At 40.0% G+C, this 15,390-nt stretch overlaps 1 protein-coding gene across 2 annotated transcripts in view; it reads left to right on the top strand.

Moving 5' to 3' along the window:
* Nucleotides 1-3,659: 3,659 nt before the first annotated feature.
* The window catches only part of IL15 (interleukin 15), a 29,370-nt gene continuing 17,639 nt past the window's right edge, over nucleotides 3,660-15,390 (top strand). Inside the window, exons 1-2 of one of the 2 annotated variants that reach the window (XM_080613754.1) lie at nucleotides 3,660-3,797; nucleotides 13,836-13,965. In XM_080613754.1, the coding sequence (XP_080469880.1) occupies nucleotides 13,903-13,965 (63 nt within the window). In that variant the 5' untranslated portion in view covers nucleotides 3,660-3,797; nucleotides 13,836-13,902. Of the gene's footprint in view, nucleotides 3,798-4,024; nucleotides 4,074-13,835; nucleotides 13,966-15,390 lie in introns of those variants that run through there. The other variant, XM_080613755.1, reaches the window with a different exon arrangement.

The following is a 15,390-nucleotide window of genomic DNA, read 5'->3' as shown; positions in this document are numbered from 1 at the left end:
TATGCATATCCTGGCACAGCAATTACTCCACCATAGAATTTTTTCAGTCTTGAATACAGGTTTATATGCTGTTACAGCACTGGTGCAGGAGAATTCCCAAATTCAGTTATGTATATGATTTGCTGAAGTTTTATGATTTCCAGAAATACACCTTCCCTCATCATACGAGTTCTCCTCTATCTTCTCCTGCTGAGGAGCAAGGCACTTGAATGCTAGCCATTACCACTAGAATCAAGGCTCACGTTAATCTTAATCAACATGCAGTAATGAGGAATGCTGGTGGGATGACTGGGATGTGACTCCTTAGAGGCAGAAAGCTGCTTCCCCTTGACTTAGGTCCTCCAGCTGCCACGCTGGGATTGGGAGGAGCCAAAGTTGTACATGCTTATCTGCTCTTTATATCAACTCTGTCACCTAGAGCAAGAAAACAACAGCTCTTTAATTTTCTTATGCAGAAATCCATGATGTTAATAATTGAGAGTGTAGTAGTTCAGCCCTGCAACAAAACTTCAAACACAGCAGAAACAGTATAATAAAAAAATACTCAGGAAGATACATTATTCAAATTGCAATTACCATCCTCTGCATCTGCCTGTGCATTTGGGTTCGGGTTCTCTAAAAATCTTGCAGTTCAGTGTAAATAAATAAAAAGAAACTCATTATGGTTATGAGAGCATAATGGCTTATCAAAGCTGATGTCTTATCAAAGCAGGCCTCCATTTCAAGACTTTTTTTAAAAAGAACTGATACCAAGACAGAAGGTGAGAAGAGCACAGCGCAGTCCCATCTTTAAGCACTCAGAAATTTAGCAAAGAAAGTTGGCTATGAGACTGAGCCGGTTGGGGGACGTCCTGAAGGTGTCCAGCTCTCCAAGAACTGCCATTTTTTCCCAGACTACCTTCAGAAAATATGGCATTTTTCTGCAATCACTCATATCACATTGCTCTGAAAAAGCCTTCTTCCCCCCTTCTTCACTCTTGCCCCTGCAGCAATACTTCCTCTCCTGGTGTTCAGCAGCAGAACTAATACCAGTTCCAAAGGAATGAATTTCATGAGAGTACCGGCAAACTTTTAAGAGTATAGCAAACACAAACTTTTTGTTGGCTATTGTGCAGTCGCACAAAACATTTGGGTACAGTTCCTTCAAATCAGGATGGTCATGTTTGATTTTTCAGTTATCCTGTTGTATTTTCAAGATGACATTCATGCATCTGTTTTCACTTTACTGTTCGCATGATATAAGTTACATTCTTTCTCACTTCATTTACAATACTAAATAAGAATTTAGTAGCTCATTAGTGAGAGCAATTGCCAATATCTTGCCAAATAGCCTGTGTCCACTATAAATGAATCTTGCATAAACTAGAAAGGGGTATTATGCTCGTAAGAGAATAATTTATGCTACAAATAAACACCTTGATATGGTTAGTAGTGTTTAGGTGACCATAAAATGTCCCTTGTGTAATTAGGAAGGATATTTTTGTGTAATTAAGAAAATTAATGAGAATTAAATTTTGAGAGAGTGCAGGTGGTATTGCCACACTCTTGTAAGATAATACGTACTGATACTTGCATTGCTTTTATCTACAATTACTTCAATGTTAGGGGCAGTTTTTATATTAATCTAGAAATTAAAACTTTTTAACTTCAGAATTGCCAGCAAAATCTAATTCTTAAAAAAGGAACAAACCCAGAGAGGTAGTTAAGAACAAAATAAAAATCCACCCTACATGCAGTATTTCCGTTTCCCAGTGTTCAAAGGAAACTGTTTGGAAAGTGATTAAAAAAAAATTGAGTGATTCTTCCTCTTTTCCCACAGAATAACTCATGAATACCTAAAGCTTTGTGTGCCTGGTTTTGGCTGTTTGCTTATAAACTTTTCCTAGTTGAGAAAATTCTGACAAGTTATAGTACAGAGAAGGCACCATGTCAAAAAGCGAAGACAAGTGGAAAACAATCTATTTTCCTTCAGTTTTAAACAGCATCAAATATGAGAGACTTTGGGATCTTAAGTCCAAATACATTCACATGTATACTTGAAATCGTTCACTCTCATTCGTTGAGCTGGAGTTAACTGAAGGTGTTTATGTAAACAGAGGTGTTTATGACTACTTTCTTGTAGAAGAAGTACCCTTATCATAAGATAGTTAGTAAATGAGCATGTTCCTTTTGGTTTAAATATTTATTCAGGCTGCTGTTTTTTTCCTGCAATGCTGGTATCTTCTTTTCACTTCTATTTTTGTACAATTCCAGCTAAGTCTGTACTTTCATTTTCTCTTTCAGATCCTGCCCAGGTTTCTAGCAGCCTCCAGCTGAGGCAGGTTTCACCTTTGAGATCTCCGCAACCACTTAAAAAGTGACATTAACACTCTACACTGAGACAGACTGCAAGGAGCATGAGTAGCTGCTTTTCTGGAGACACAGATGTAATGTCATCTGAGAGAGACGAGAGTCCCAGGAAAGCATGCAATTGTGAGTTCTGCTTTTTTGTCTTGTGTTCAATTGCTGGAAGGTTCTTTGCAGTGGTAGTGATAGCAAACCAGATCCTGTACAGGAGCTACTCAGTGTGCTGACATTTCCCTTTGGTGCCTCCTCTGCATCCAGAATGGATACTAGATCCAAGCATCAGACCACAGGGTACTGTGCGCAGGGATGCTGAGAAATGACAGTAAGCTGCCTCATGTAGTGAATCTGTCATGCAACACTGTTAGCGAACACTCAATTCCAGTCCTTATTTCTCTCTTTTGTACAACAGTTGTTCAAGATATAGCAGTCTTACTAATGTCCTTAAGTAGATTTTCTGAATCTGGTGGTAATAGAATATCACAGCACAGGAAACTGACTGCTATTGTTCACCAGTTTTATAATAGCATTCCTGGAAAAAAAAAGAAAAAAAGTTAATTCACTGAGAAACAGGAAGGAAGTGTCCAACTCTAGAAACATATCTCTTCTTCAGTAAGGAGACAGTAGTTTCTAAACCATTCTCATTTAGCTGCAGAATATTTTTACCACCTCACAGAGTGTGACATGCACAGAATAACAACCAGCACCCACAGAAGAGGACAAAAGAAGAGTACACAGAAAGGAAGTACCATTTTCACTGTTGCCTCTGGAGTGTATGACTCTTCTTCTTGGAAACCTGAGAGCACACCAGGCAGCTGCCAAATTTCATCTGCAGGACAAAGTTTATGAAGTTCAACTCAAGTTAGAAAGGTTTTTCATTGTGAGGTGTCTAAGCAGGATTTAGAATTACAGCTGCCATATCCTGTGATTATCATAGGCACTAACCACCTTTTCTTAACAGCTAAAATCCACAACTTTTGAGTTCAGTGCAATTTGCAGAGAATTGTTTCAGTTCCTTTACAGAGATCCTCTTCTGATGTCACCTGGACTTATGACACCTCTCTGCCCTGTCCTCCCACAGCATGCTGCACCTTTTGGAAAAGCTCTTTTGTATGCTTGAAACCCTCTTCCACGGTTGTGCTCTTCTTTCTCGGTCTTGCCCTAAGAGGCAACTCGTGTTTCCCCCCTTGTGGTAGCTGCACAGTAAAACACGGAGGAGGAGGAGCTACAGCATGAAGCTACAGCGTTTGCTTCTAAGTTAAGCAACTCTTCAGAGCTCAAGCTGGGAAGGATACATTTAAGCTACAAAGGGGGAAGTGACCGTGCAGAGACAGCTGTACGCTTTCTTCCCTTTATGGAAGGATAAGAGGTAGCATGCATAAATGTTGCTGTTTGGACCAGCAATAAGCTGCCTTTCTTGTTTGTCAGTCACTTGCTTGCCTTCTAAATCACAGGTATACGTCTTTCACCACGATTTTGTCCTGTTTTGTTTTGTTTTTCCCCAAGTTTCAACGTTTTTCAGAAACAGCAGTAGGAAATCCTTTGTATCTGCTATTTGTGGTGAGAATAAGTTCTGTGTTATATTTAGTACAAACATAGTCCTATATTATTGTGTAACAACTGAAAGTAAAAGAGAACGGAGGAGGAGGGGGTGGAGCATTGCTGCTGTCACTAGTGTAAATTTTATCCTAACTTCTGTGCCGGCTTGCTGCACAGCTTTTCTGAGACTTGTGAGTATTTTACAGCTTTTAACATCCTCTTGGTTTTCTTTCTTTCTTGTATTGAAAAAATACATCGCTTAGCTTGCAATTGGTTTTGGTTAATGTTTTCTAAAATTGTCTCATAAGATTTGCTATAAATGTAAAAGACATAGCTTAAGTACTGCATTTAACCTTATACCTAGCACCTGTTTCTCTGTTTCTGCTGTGTGAAAGACATAAAGCAAGTACAGAGAATTGGTACTAGCCAGTGAAAATTCGTCGTTGTTTCCTAACAAACCCACACAGCAAACATGAGAAAAAACCAGATATTGCTGTGACCGTGGTTTACATAGCAAGACAGAAACAAAAAGCTGGGAGAAAAGTTATTTACTGTCTTAGTGTATACACTTGAAAGAACATTAAATGTAGGCAAAGAACTGAAAATCTTTAGTCAACTGGAAACCTACTGAAAACAGTGATATGGAGACACTGTAGCTGATAGCAGTATAATAGGAAGGTATTAGCCTGTTGTCAATCTGAGTAAGCAAATGCATTTATGAGTCTGTTGTTAAAAATACTACTTTCCACCTAATAAAACTTAAAGGCAGGAGGAAAAAGAAGTGGGGCAGAAACTTGTGAAGGATTCTATTGTCAGAACCTACAAAATTTCATCTGTAAAAGTCAGTATTAGGAAATTCTTGCTGCGCACAACCACTACCTTGTGATTCCTTCTGTATACAGTAGACATATTTGTGCTGCTTTCTTTTAAGAGTCTGATCTTGCAGAACAGATTTGTGATTATAATTATCACAGCATGTTTTTATATACTTTCCAAAGTCATTAGCACAGCACTTCATTTGCCTGTTACGATTGTGTTTATTTCTTTTTACAGTTATCAATTTATATGATGTACTAGATAAATGGAAAGGTATCACTTCGTTATTTTATCTTGGAAGGAGATACTTCATTAGAGATCAACTTAGTATAAACAAATGAGTTTTATAGATCAATAGAGGTATTCAATTCATTCTTTGGAAGCCTACTGGACTGTTCTAAACTCTTTAAGAACAAGTAGCATAGCTTTATAGCCTGTCACAATCAATTCAGCTCTACAAACTCAAACAGTAAAGGTCAGCTTCGTAAGCTCTTTAGAGTGCAACATTATAAGGAGGCAAGCAGCTCCAGCGCCGGCATGATTGGCTGTGAAGAGCTCTAATGTGGTGCACAGGGAGGTTCTTGAGCTGGGGAACCTGAGAGGAGCTGAGAGAGCCACCAGGAACCTGCAGCTTAGGTGACAGTGGCTGAAGGGACCTGGAGCAATGGTGAGCAAGCCCCCTGCTCTGTGTATAAGAGAAGTCCTTAGGGAGTGTGAGCCACCAGGGCAGGCAAGAAGGGTGTGGTGCGGCAGCCTGCGCAGCAGCTCAGGCAAAAGGGCTTGCAGGAAGGGCCCTGTCAGTTCAACCAAGGAGTAACGGTATCCAACTGGTGGAAAGTCATGGCCTCTCCAAGCTCTGCACCCACCATGACTGACACAGCTGCCAGCCCACTGAGAGGCTGCAGCATGTAATATGGAGGATCCCCTATCCTCTCTCTGCCTGGCTGAACACAAAGACTTAAAGGACAGAGGTCAATGGCAGCAAGTTCCTGCCTGGCACAGCAGGCATGTCTCCTCTGTGACTACTCCACCTTCCCAGGTGCCTTCACATAATAGGCATGAGACTGTGCAAGTGGAACCAAACAGTAGTTCATTTACCATGGAGGTGTCGCTGAGGTTAAGATAGCTTTTGCCCTGCATCAAAAAAGTTTCCATAAAGAAAAAAATCAGGTCATTGTCATAGGAGACTCCTTTCTGACAGCAACAGAAGGCACAATATGTAGACCAGACCCACTGCTTAGTGAAGTCTGCTGCCCCTCTGAGGCCCAGGTTAAAGATGTGAAGAGAAAGCTTCCTATCCTGGTATGGCCCTTAGATTATTACTCATTACTGACTTTTCAGGTAGGCAGCAATGAAGTTGCAGCAAGAAGCCTGAGGGCAAGCAAGACAGACTTCTGGGAGTTGGAGCAACTGGTTAACAGATCAGGAGCACAAGTAGTGCTCTCCTTTATCCTTCCAGTTGCAGGGAATGATAAGAGAAGAAACAGAAAGAGTCAGCAGATCAGTGCCTGGCTCTGAGCCTGGTGTCACCAGCTGAATTTTGGGGGTTTTGATCGTAGATCAGTCTACATGACACCAGGACTTCTGGCAAGAGATGAGGTATACCTGTCTCAAAGGAGAAAAATGATCCTCATGCAGGAGTGAGCAGGGCTCATTGAAAGAGCTTTAAACTAGATACGAAGGGGAAAAGGGGCAAAATGAGGCATCCCAGTAGACTGGAATTTGGCAAATGTGACACCCATCTACAAGAAGGGCTGAAGGAAGATCAGGGAACTGATCAGGCCTGTCAGCCTGATGTTAATGCCAGGGAAGGTTATGGAGCAGATCATCTTGAGTATCATCACATGGCATGTACAGAACAACCAGATGATCAGGCCCAGTCAGTGTGGGTTTATGAAAGGTAGGTCCTGCTTAATTAACCTGATCTCCATGACAAGGTGACCTGCTTAATGGATGAGGGAAAGGCTGTGGATGTTATTTACCTAGTCTTTAGTAAAGCCTCTAACACCATTTCCCCCAGCATTGCCCTAGAGAAATTGGCTGCTTATGGCTTGGATAGCCATACTGTTCCCTGGGTAAAAAAACTGGCTGGATGGCTGAGTCAAAAGAGTAGTGGTGAAAGGAGTTACATCCAGTTGGTAGCCAGTCACAGTGGTAGTCCCCAGGGCTGTTTTGGGCCAGTTCTGTTTTGTATCTTTATCAGTGATCTGAATGAGGGGACTGAGTACACCCTCAGCAGAGCTTGCAGACAACACCAAGTTGGGTGGGAGTGTTGGCTGGTGAAGGATCTAGAGAACAAGTCGTATGAGCAGCTGCTGAGGAACTGGGGTTATTTAGCCTGGAGAAAAAGAGGCTGAAGGGAGACCTTATGTCTCTCTACAATGACCTGAAAGGATGTTGTAGCAATGTGAGCGTCGATCTCTTCTCCTGAGTAACAAGTGATAGGACAAGAGGAAACAGCCACAAGTTGTGCCAGGGGAGGTTTAGACTGGCTATTAGGAAAAATATCTTCACCAAAAAGGCTATTGAGCATTGGAACAGCTGTCCAGGGAAGCGGTTGAGTCACCACACTGCAGGTATTTAAAATATTTAGATCTGTGCATGGGGACATGGCTTAGTGGTGGACTTGGCAGCACTAGGTTAACAGTTGTTCCAAAATGATTCTGTGATACACTGCTGTCTTCAGGAATGTTTGAATTGTCTAGGAAAAAAATATTATGGTCAGATCAATTCTGAGGCTTCCTAGATCTTCAGTGAAAATAGAGATCACAAGGAACAGAGGTACAAGCTGATGTGGAGTAATTGAGTGGTATGGATAATACAGTGCTAGAATTTTTCTGAAGATTGAAAAGTTCCTTCTTACTTCTGCTTGCAGTCTCTTCCAAGCCATGGCCAGTAATAGATTTGACACAAACCTCCCAATGTCAGGTCCAGGTTTCTGTCAAATATTTCCTTCTTCTGTGCTGAGGGAGCTCAGTTTGCTGCAGCCAGTAGATACAGGAGAAGGACAATCCAGAACAGCCCCTCTGTGAGACATGTTGTTTTATCGAAATAACATGTTTTGTGGTGTAAAGCAGATCACTGTTCTGCAGGCCAGTACAGTGTTATTGCTTGTAGGGGTTAGGAAAGCACAGAAGCCCAACCTTACCTGCTGGAATAAACTTGTCAGTTTGCACAGAAGTACATATTTTATTCCTTTTTTTTTTTTTTTTTTCCCTACATGACATGGTCTTGTTGCTATATCCTCTATTTCATGACTGCACCATCAGTAGAAGCTAAAACCCTGGAGAGTGAATTGAATTCATGTTTTTCATGATGTCTTTCCATTGACTTAAAAACTCAGACTGGAAAATAGTGACTTCAAAGGTTATGTTAACTACAGGAATGTAATGCACTGCCAATTCTCATTATTATAATACATTTTCAATATTCTACACCAAATTATAGTGTGTTAGGCAAAGCAAAAATGTCTCAAATATGCCCATTTGCTGTGCATGCATGCTAAAATATTTCTAATTTTCAAAAGTATTCCAAAAGTAATTGCTCAGAAATGGAGGGGAGAAATCCCTACTATCAATTATTTATTATCAGCTATTCATTATTCAGAGAAATATGTATAAAGCAAAACCTTCATTTTTATCAGGAGTTCCCGAATTTAAAGACATTCTTCTTACTCAACCCAGTTTTCTGATTCCCATTTTACAGGCTTTGATAGGACAGGATTTCAGTCCAGGAATAAATGCTGACATATTGACGAACATGCTGATATAGCTGTCTTTGCAAAGACCAAACTCTGGTAGAATGTGCTATTAATAGGTCCTCGTGGGAATATATGCTTAGAGCTCCTTTTTGAGCTGGAGCTGAAAGAGATAGGACCATGCTGGAGATCCCCAATACCTGGACACACGGATTATTCTTTCACAGGAAAAAGGACTTCTGATTTCATACTGTTAATCCCAGATCAATTTACTTTCTCACTGCTTCTTTGCCAAACGCTGAGCCTTAGCCATTGGTGTCCACCTCAGAGGTTCCTGCCTAATGAAGGGTCCTCTGCTGTTGCTGGGCCAGGGCTGTTCCCATGATGGGTGCTACGATCCCATGCTCAGAATGAACCTGAAGGAAAAGAAGAAAGAAGTAAGAGATAAGAGAAAGACATTTCATTCAAACTACCTGTACTGTATCAATACAAGCAAAGATCTCACTTTGCCAGGGCTGAGTGCCACCTTTGAGATAATATTCTGTACATCCCTGTGAGAGGTCTAGTCTGGGATTTCCTCCACATCCTTTAGCTGACGTGGGGCCTTTTCTCCACCATCCTTCAGGATTTATGGGCAGCTAGGGCTAGATTTTTATATCATGATGACAATACAAAGAATTCAGGCACCTCAGCAGATAATAAAAGCTTTCTGTCTTCCATTCATAAATTAATGTAGTAGTGTAAAATAAGGAGACTGATAACTTTTTTTAGCCAAGAAATTAGTGAAGAGCAGCAGAAATCTTTGGAAGCCAGCAGGAGATGTGCAATATAATTAAACTGTTGTCACTACTGATAGGTTTTTATCAGCAGGTAACAAGATATATGCATCATTACAAACCATCTTACAGTATTTCGTGCTATAACAGATGAGGTATGTCTTTAGTGGCAGAACAGGGTGATAACTCCAATATTCTTGCCATTATAGCTGCTATAAATTGCAACTTAACAGTTTAATAGTTTATCAATTAACTCGAGTGCCAATGCTTAAAAATTCTTTACCAAAAAACGGCTGATTCTTTTACCCATGGAGAAACTGTTTCTAAGATCCTGCTTTATAAAAATACCTGTAGACTAGAAGGGTTGCACTCTGTGACTGTTAAAAAAATCTTCTAGCAAAGTTGTTAAGCCAGTCCACCCATGACTAGAATTTATCAATTTTTTAGGGTGCCTTTTTGTAAATATAATTTACTGGCTGTTATTTATTTTTGAGTAGAGGAATCACCATATTCTAAACCACTGGCCAAAATTGGTTCACACTCCACTTTTCCGTGGCTTTAGTCTCTGCCAGAAGGCTATGAATGTCAAGTGCCCAGGAATTTTCTTCCCTATTTAAGCTATAAATAAGGACAGTGTAGAGAAATTTATTGTGTCAGCTGGAGAAAGGACTTGAACTCATCAGGGATGTCAGGTCACCGTCTGCCACATATCCTGTTTGTTGCAGATACAAAATATGACGATGCGGTTGTTGAGCTTATGATCTTGTGAACAACAGTTGCAGTAGAAAACCCATTTTATGTAAAGGAATAACCACACTGACAAATTTTAATTTCACGTATCACAAGTGTATGAACTTCTTATGAATAGTTAACATGTTGCTAACTATTATTAACATACTATCAATTCTGTAACCGACATGACGGAAAATCAGGCATGAACTCTGGCAATTTTTTATGCTGCATTGGCTAATTAAGAGTTATGGCACTTGTGCCAGTGGTGTATGCATTTATCCCGGCAAGTGACAAAGTGTAACTGTCTGCCTGCCTGCAAAAGGAAGTAAGAACATTACCCGCCCTTCTAGGACTAAGGAGAGGTGTTGCAGGAACATTGAAATCTAGGCGCCTGACATCTGAAAGCTGCAGCTGGTTACTGTCATCAACCTGCTTGTGAGAGTAAAATGTATCAATGTAAGCACATCTGTTAAAAAATAACTACTTATACCTGTTTGTATAAGCCATACTGGCTTTCTCCTGGGTCATGGACCCTCAGTTTGAATGTCATTAAAATACTAGGCATCTGCATATCTGTTAAAAACAAGTGCATGTAGTGTGTTTTTAAGAACACAGGAATGGGAGTCACAGTAATTCTTGCAGGCTCATCTGCTATAGCCTGTGGAATTAAAAAAAAAGTATGGTTTGTTTCCCTGCTAGTGTACTTTGGTAATGCTGTAGTTGCTAGGTGGAGTTTTTCTTTACGCTGTTTCTTGGCAGGGTAAATAAATCAAATAGTGTTTCATATTCCTGAGTTTAGATCAGTTCTGAGTTAACGTGATTAGTTTTACTCAGGGCTGCCATATGGAGTGGAGATCACTGCTGGGCAAGCAGAGAGAGTGAGAAGGAAGGTGGTACTGGGAGCCCACCTGGGATTGCACAGGTCTCTGTTATCAACCTGGGGATTACAAGTGTAATCCTGCCCTGTGATGACCAACACTGAATGCTGGTGATGGCAGATATCATCAGACTGGGGTTTACATGATGCCTTGCTGCTTACAGCTTTCTTTCACTCATTTTATTTAATTTATTTTTTTTATTTAATAAAAAAATGTCTTCAGCCTTAGTTGCACTGTATCTTGCAGTAATTTGTTATATGGGCACAAGAAATGTGATTTTACACTGGCTAGAATATATAAATATATAGACAGAAATATAAAATCAGGGAAAACCAGGAAAAGCAGATGTTCTGTATTTCATGTATTCTTGTTTATGGCCTCATGTCTGATTTGCTACACATTACTTCCACCACATTGTAAATCCAGAATAATTAATTTTATTTGCCCTCCCTCTTTGGCATCTATCAGTATAGTATGCAACTGCTTCTTGGACTTGAATTAGTTCATTTTTCTCTGAAGTCCTGAAGGATAAGAAAATGTGAATTTTACTTAGAAAAAAGATTGGAATATTAGAAAAACCGACTGATTTTGGGTCCAGTATATGATACATGGAGATAGATTTTTTTATTTTTTTTTTAGGAGATTGTTTAGCACTCTCAAGGATTGTCTTGTGTTCACCCAGTATATTCTGGTGCAGCTGTGAGAACTCAATGCTTTTTCGAACTAAGCTCTGTAGAGGGCACTCATTTCTTCAAACTGCAGCATCTACATTGGAGAAACATGCATCTGAGCTGACTATGACTAGAAATACATACTTGGGGACCATGAAACACCTCATCCTAAAGGCAGATACACAAAGCAACTGAAAGTCTAGATTTATTGTAGGAGGGAACTTACTTAGAAAATGATAACCCCTTGTGAAAAATATGGGTTAGGGAACTTGCCTGAATCATACGAAGATGGTGATGAAAGCAGGGATAGGACTTTTCTTCAGGGCTGCTTTCAGCTGCCTTTTTCATTGAACTCATGATTTTCTGTGACCTTCTGCCTCCTTTTCTATACATCTTTCATGTTTAAATAACGACATTTTATACTGTTTCTTTCAAAAGCTTGGTCCATTTAGTGAACAGAATCCATTTTGTTCATCAATCTTCTGAAAGAAAAAGGAAATTGTTACATCATAGAATCATAGAATGGTTTAGATTGGAAGGGACCATCAACATCATCTAGTTCCAACCCCTCTGCCATGGGCAGGAAGACCTTCCACTAGACCAGGTTGCTCAAAGCCCCATCCAATCTGGCCTTGAACACTGCCAGGGAGGGGGCAGCCACAGCTTCTGTGATTAAATATTTTATACCTTTAAAAGTTATGAACTAACTCATGGGAAAGCAGTGAGCATGGGATTGAGTTTCAGGTTCTCAAGAATATGCTTAGTGTTCGTAAATCCTTCTGCTCCACTCAACCTTCCTTTCTTCCTTTCACCTCTACCCTTTGTTAATTCTTTGCAGTACTTTCCATTCATAGTACTCAAATTCCACTGTCGTGCACCAGCAGCATCATGGATTTCTGTTCGTCAGCATTCACCATGTTTTTCCTGTAGGAAGGCTTTTTTTGAATACAAAGGCTTCTGCTTGCCTCTGAGCTTCCAAGATGGATTATGTTCATTGTGAAGAGACTGCTGGAGACCAGCTACACAGTGCCAACAAATCACTTCCACAATTATGTAAACTAAGGCACTCATGACTTGGCCAAGTTTATGCAGGTTTTCTAGGCTGCCAAACTTGAACACATTACTAAAAGGCACAGCTTTAATTAGACGGTTATAAGCATTTTCTTTAGATGAAAGAAATGCATATTTCTGCTAATTGATTTTTGGAAATGACTGAGCTACTCTTGATGGAATTTAAAAGAAAATAACTAGCCTGAGAAAGTAATTCAGTGTTGGAAATTTCAGCTCTAACAATTTCAGCTTGACCAAACCAAAAGCAACTGAAAGAGTTTTACTGTTTGAGACCCAGCTGCAGAAGGCCCTAGGAAAACTGTAGGCAATAGTCCCTTTACCTATATAGAAATAGGATTGTGTTCCTAGCCTATATCTTTGAAATCATCAGTGTTTAGTTTAATTTTCTAAGAAAATAATGCTCACACAATCACACATCTGTGCATTTTTGTATATTTCTTCCTCCATCCTCCATCAGATTTTTTAATTCAAGACCTAATTCATTAAATAATTTATGTTGGAAGAGGCATCTACAGGTCACCCCTTCCAGCCTCCCATCTAAAGCAGGGCTAACTTCAAAATTAGAGCAGTTTGCCCCAGTCTTGGTTGATTTTTTAATACCTTTGAGGATGGAGCTTCCACAATTTCCATTAGTAGACTCCTTCAAAAACTTATTTCTTGCTGATTGAATTGGGACTCCTTTTATTGTGTCATCTGTAAAAAGGTAAATGAAATGGGGAATGAGCTGGGTTAAACAGTTGTCATGATCCTTACTATGAAAACGCTGCTTAAATAGTATAGTGGGTTGCTGCTGACCCAGCCTCAGTTCTTCTCATTTATTCTCTTCTAATTTATTTTATAAGATAAGGGAGACCAAAAGTAAAACCACATAGCTGGACTGTACTGTGTCTATGTAAAAGGCAACTACTGAAAGCAATTGTCATGCTGTGCTGTAACAGGAGATCTCTACCAGCCCTTTATAAAAAGCAGAATTATACTGATATCAGTGACTTTAATATTAGCTACCTGGGCTACAACCTTTCTTCTGATTATCATCAGAAGTCACAAAAATTATCTTTTGATGACAATATAGATTCTTGAGGGAGAACACCCCTTAAATTGCAACATTCAAAGATGAGTCTCTATTATCTAGACAAAAATAAGCCTTTCACAAAGTCTGTCTTGTGTTTTCCTTTAAGTTAGAAGACTTGAAGGGATTTGCAATAATTACTTGCAAAATTTCAGCAGCTTCCTACTTTGGATGCTCTTAATAACGGGCTGAGAGCCACTCAGAACTCTATTGCCACATTACACATACTTTTTCCTCATATAGGTCCCATAGTGTACTTTCCTGATACAGATTCTGTGCTTCTTTTCTGAGTAATGATTCAGCAAGTGGTATGCTGGGGATGGCGCAGCCAACACGAAACTCTGCCAGAGCACCGAGCAGGCTGGAGAGTCAGGTAAGTGTCACTTAAACATGACATTTCGGGAAATTTCAGGACAGTTTTAAATGTTATTTTACAGCCCAATGAGAAAGCTAGGTAATATAACAAATCTAAGGCTTGCAAACCTTTTCAGTATTTTAGACGAGATCGCTAGCACTCTGTAATTTTCTGTTCTGTTTTTTTTTCACTCCTTGTTGTTCATTTGTGCCGAATTACATAGTAAATATGTCTGGATTTTTTCACATTTTTCAGTTTATTTGTGGCACTGCAAGTTCTAGCAGAGTTTTTCTTTTGCTTGGACTTATGTCTATGTCTAGCTGACCTTTTGTAACATGCAAGACCATAAACCCTGAACCTCAAGTGTTTGATACAGTAGGAAAATCCCTGCAAGTGTCCAGCCTCTGTAGTACTATTCATAGCTCCCAACATGCTTTCTAGATGATTAGGTACCGGTTGCATTTCCACTGTGCAGCATGGCCAGGTGACCTTGTTATAACCCAGAAGCCATTAGCATACGGCACTCAGTACTCCCTAGGCTCATGCGCAGCTCTGCACTGGCCTTCCCTTCTTCCAGGTAGGCTCTTTTCCTGAGCAGTGAAGGAGTTCCCTACTGAAGCTGAGGGATGTGGCAACCTGAGGTGAGATTCTCCCATTTGGTTGTCCAATATCAACAAGCAGAACAGAGAGCTGCCTCCATGGTACCTTGCTGTGGAGATAAAAACTGAGTGCCTCAGCTGTGGGCCCTCATCTGTGCAAGAGCTGAAGCAGGGCTTCAAGGCAAGCACACATCCCTGCCACCACGGCTCTTCCACAATGTCTTCACAGCCCCCATCCCTCCTTGCCAGCATACTGCACTGTGGATAGATTAGTGCAAAGCCAGTCTTCCTAATATGCAGGCAGGGGGAAAAAGCAGTGTCTCAAGACTATTGAAACCTGGCCTAGGTGTCACTGCAAAATGCTTGGTTTAGTAGTCAATTGCCAGTAGCACACTTGGTTCCATTTTAGTGGATGTTCTCAGTTTGCTTCCATTAGAAAAAAGTAGTATAGGATTAGCACAGTGTATAAGTTCTCAAAAATTTTCAGTTTTTCAATATGTAGATGATAGTGCCACTTTGTTTTTCTAAAAAGAAAAATAAAAAAATCCAGAGGCAAATAACAATGAGTTTGTTTCAGCAAAGCTATTATCTTTTTCTGATAGTCACCATGTTGATATTCAAGTAACTAAGTAGCATATAAATTATCGAAATTAATTCCTGTTATTCACTGTACCTCATAAAAGACAAAAATCAGACATAGAGTTTGGCTGTGTATTAGTGAAATTTTGCTAGCAAAATTTTAACCACTTTGGAAATGACTCAGTAAATATCCCTGAACTGAGTTTATCCTCTGACTGAATGCTAATCCGTATCTTCTGCAATTGTAACAAAAGGAATATGAATA

The sequence above is a fragment of the Psittacula echo genome, assembly GCF_963264785.1.
Source record: "Psittacula echo genome assembly, chromosome: 1".
NCBI classification, from domain to species: domain Eukaryota; kingdom Metazoa; phylum Chordata; class Aves; order Psittaciformes; family Psittacidae; genus Psittacula; species Psittacula echo.
Note: the sequence above shows the minus strand (reverse complement) of the source record. Positions and strands in the feature narration are given on the sequence as shown.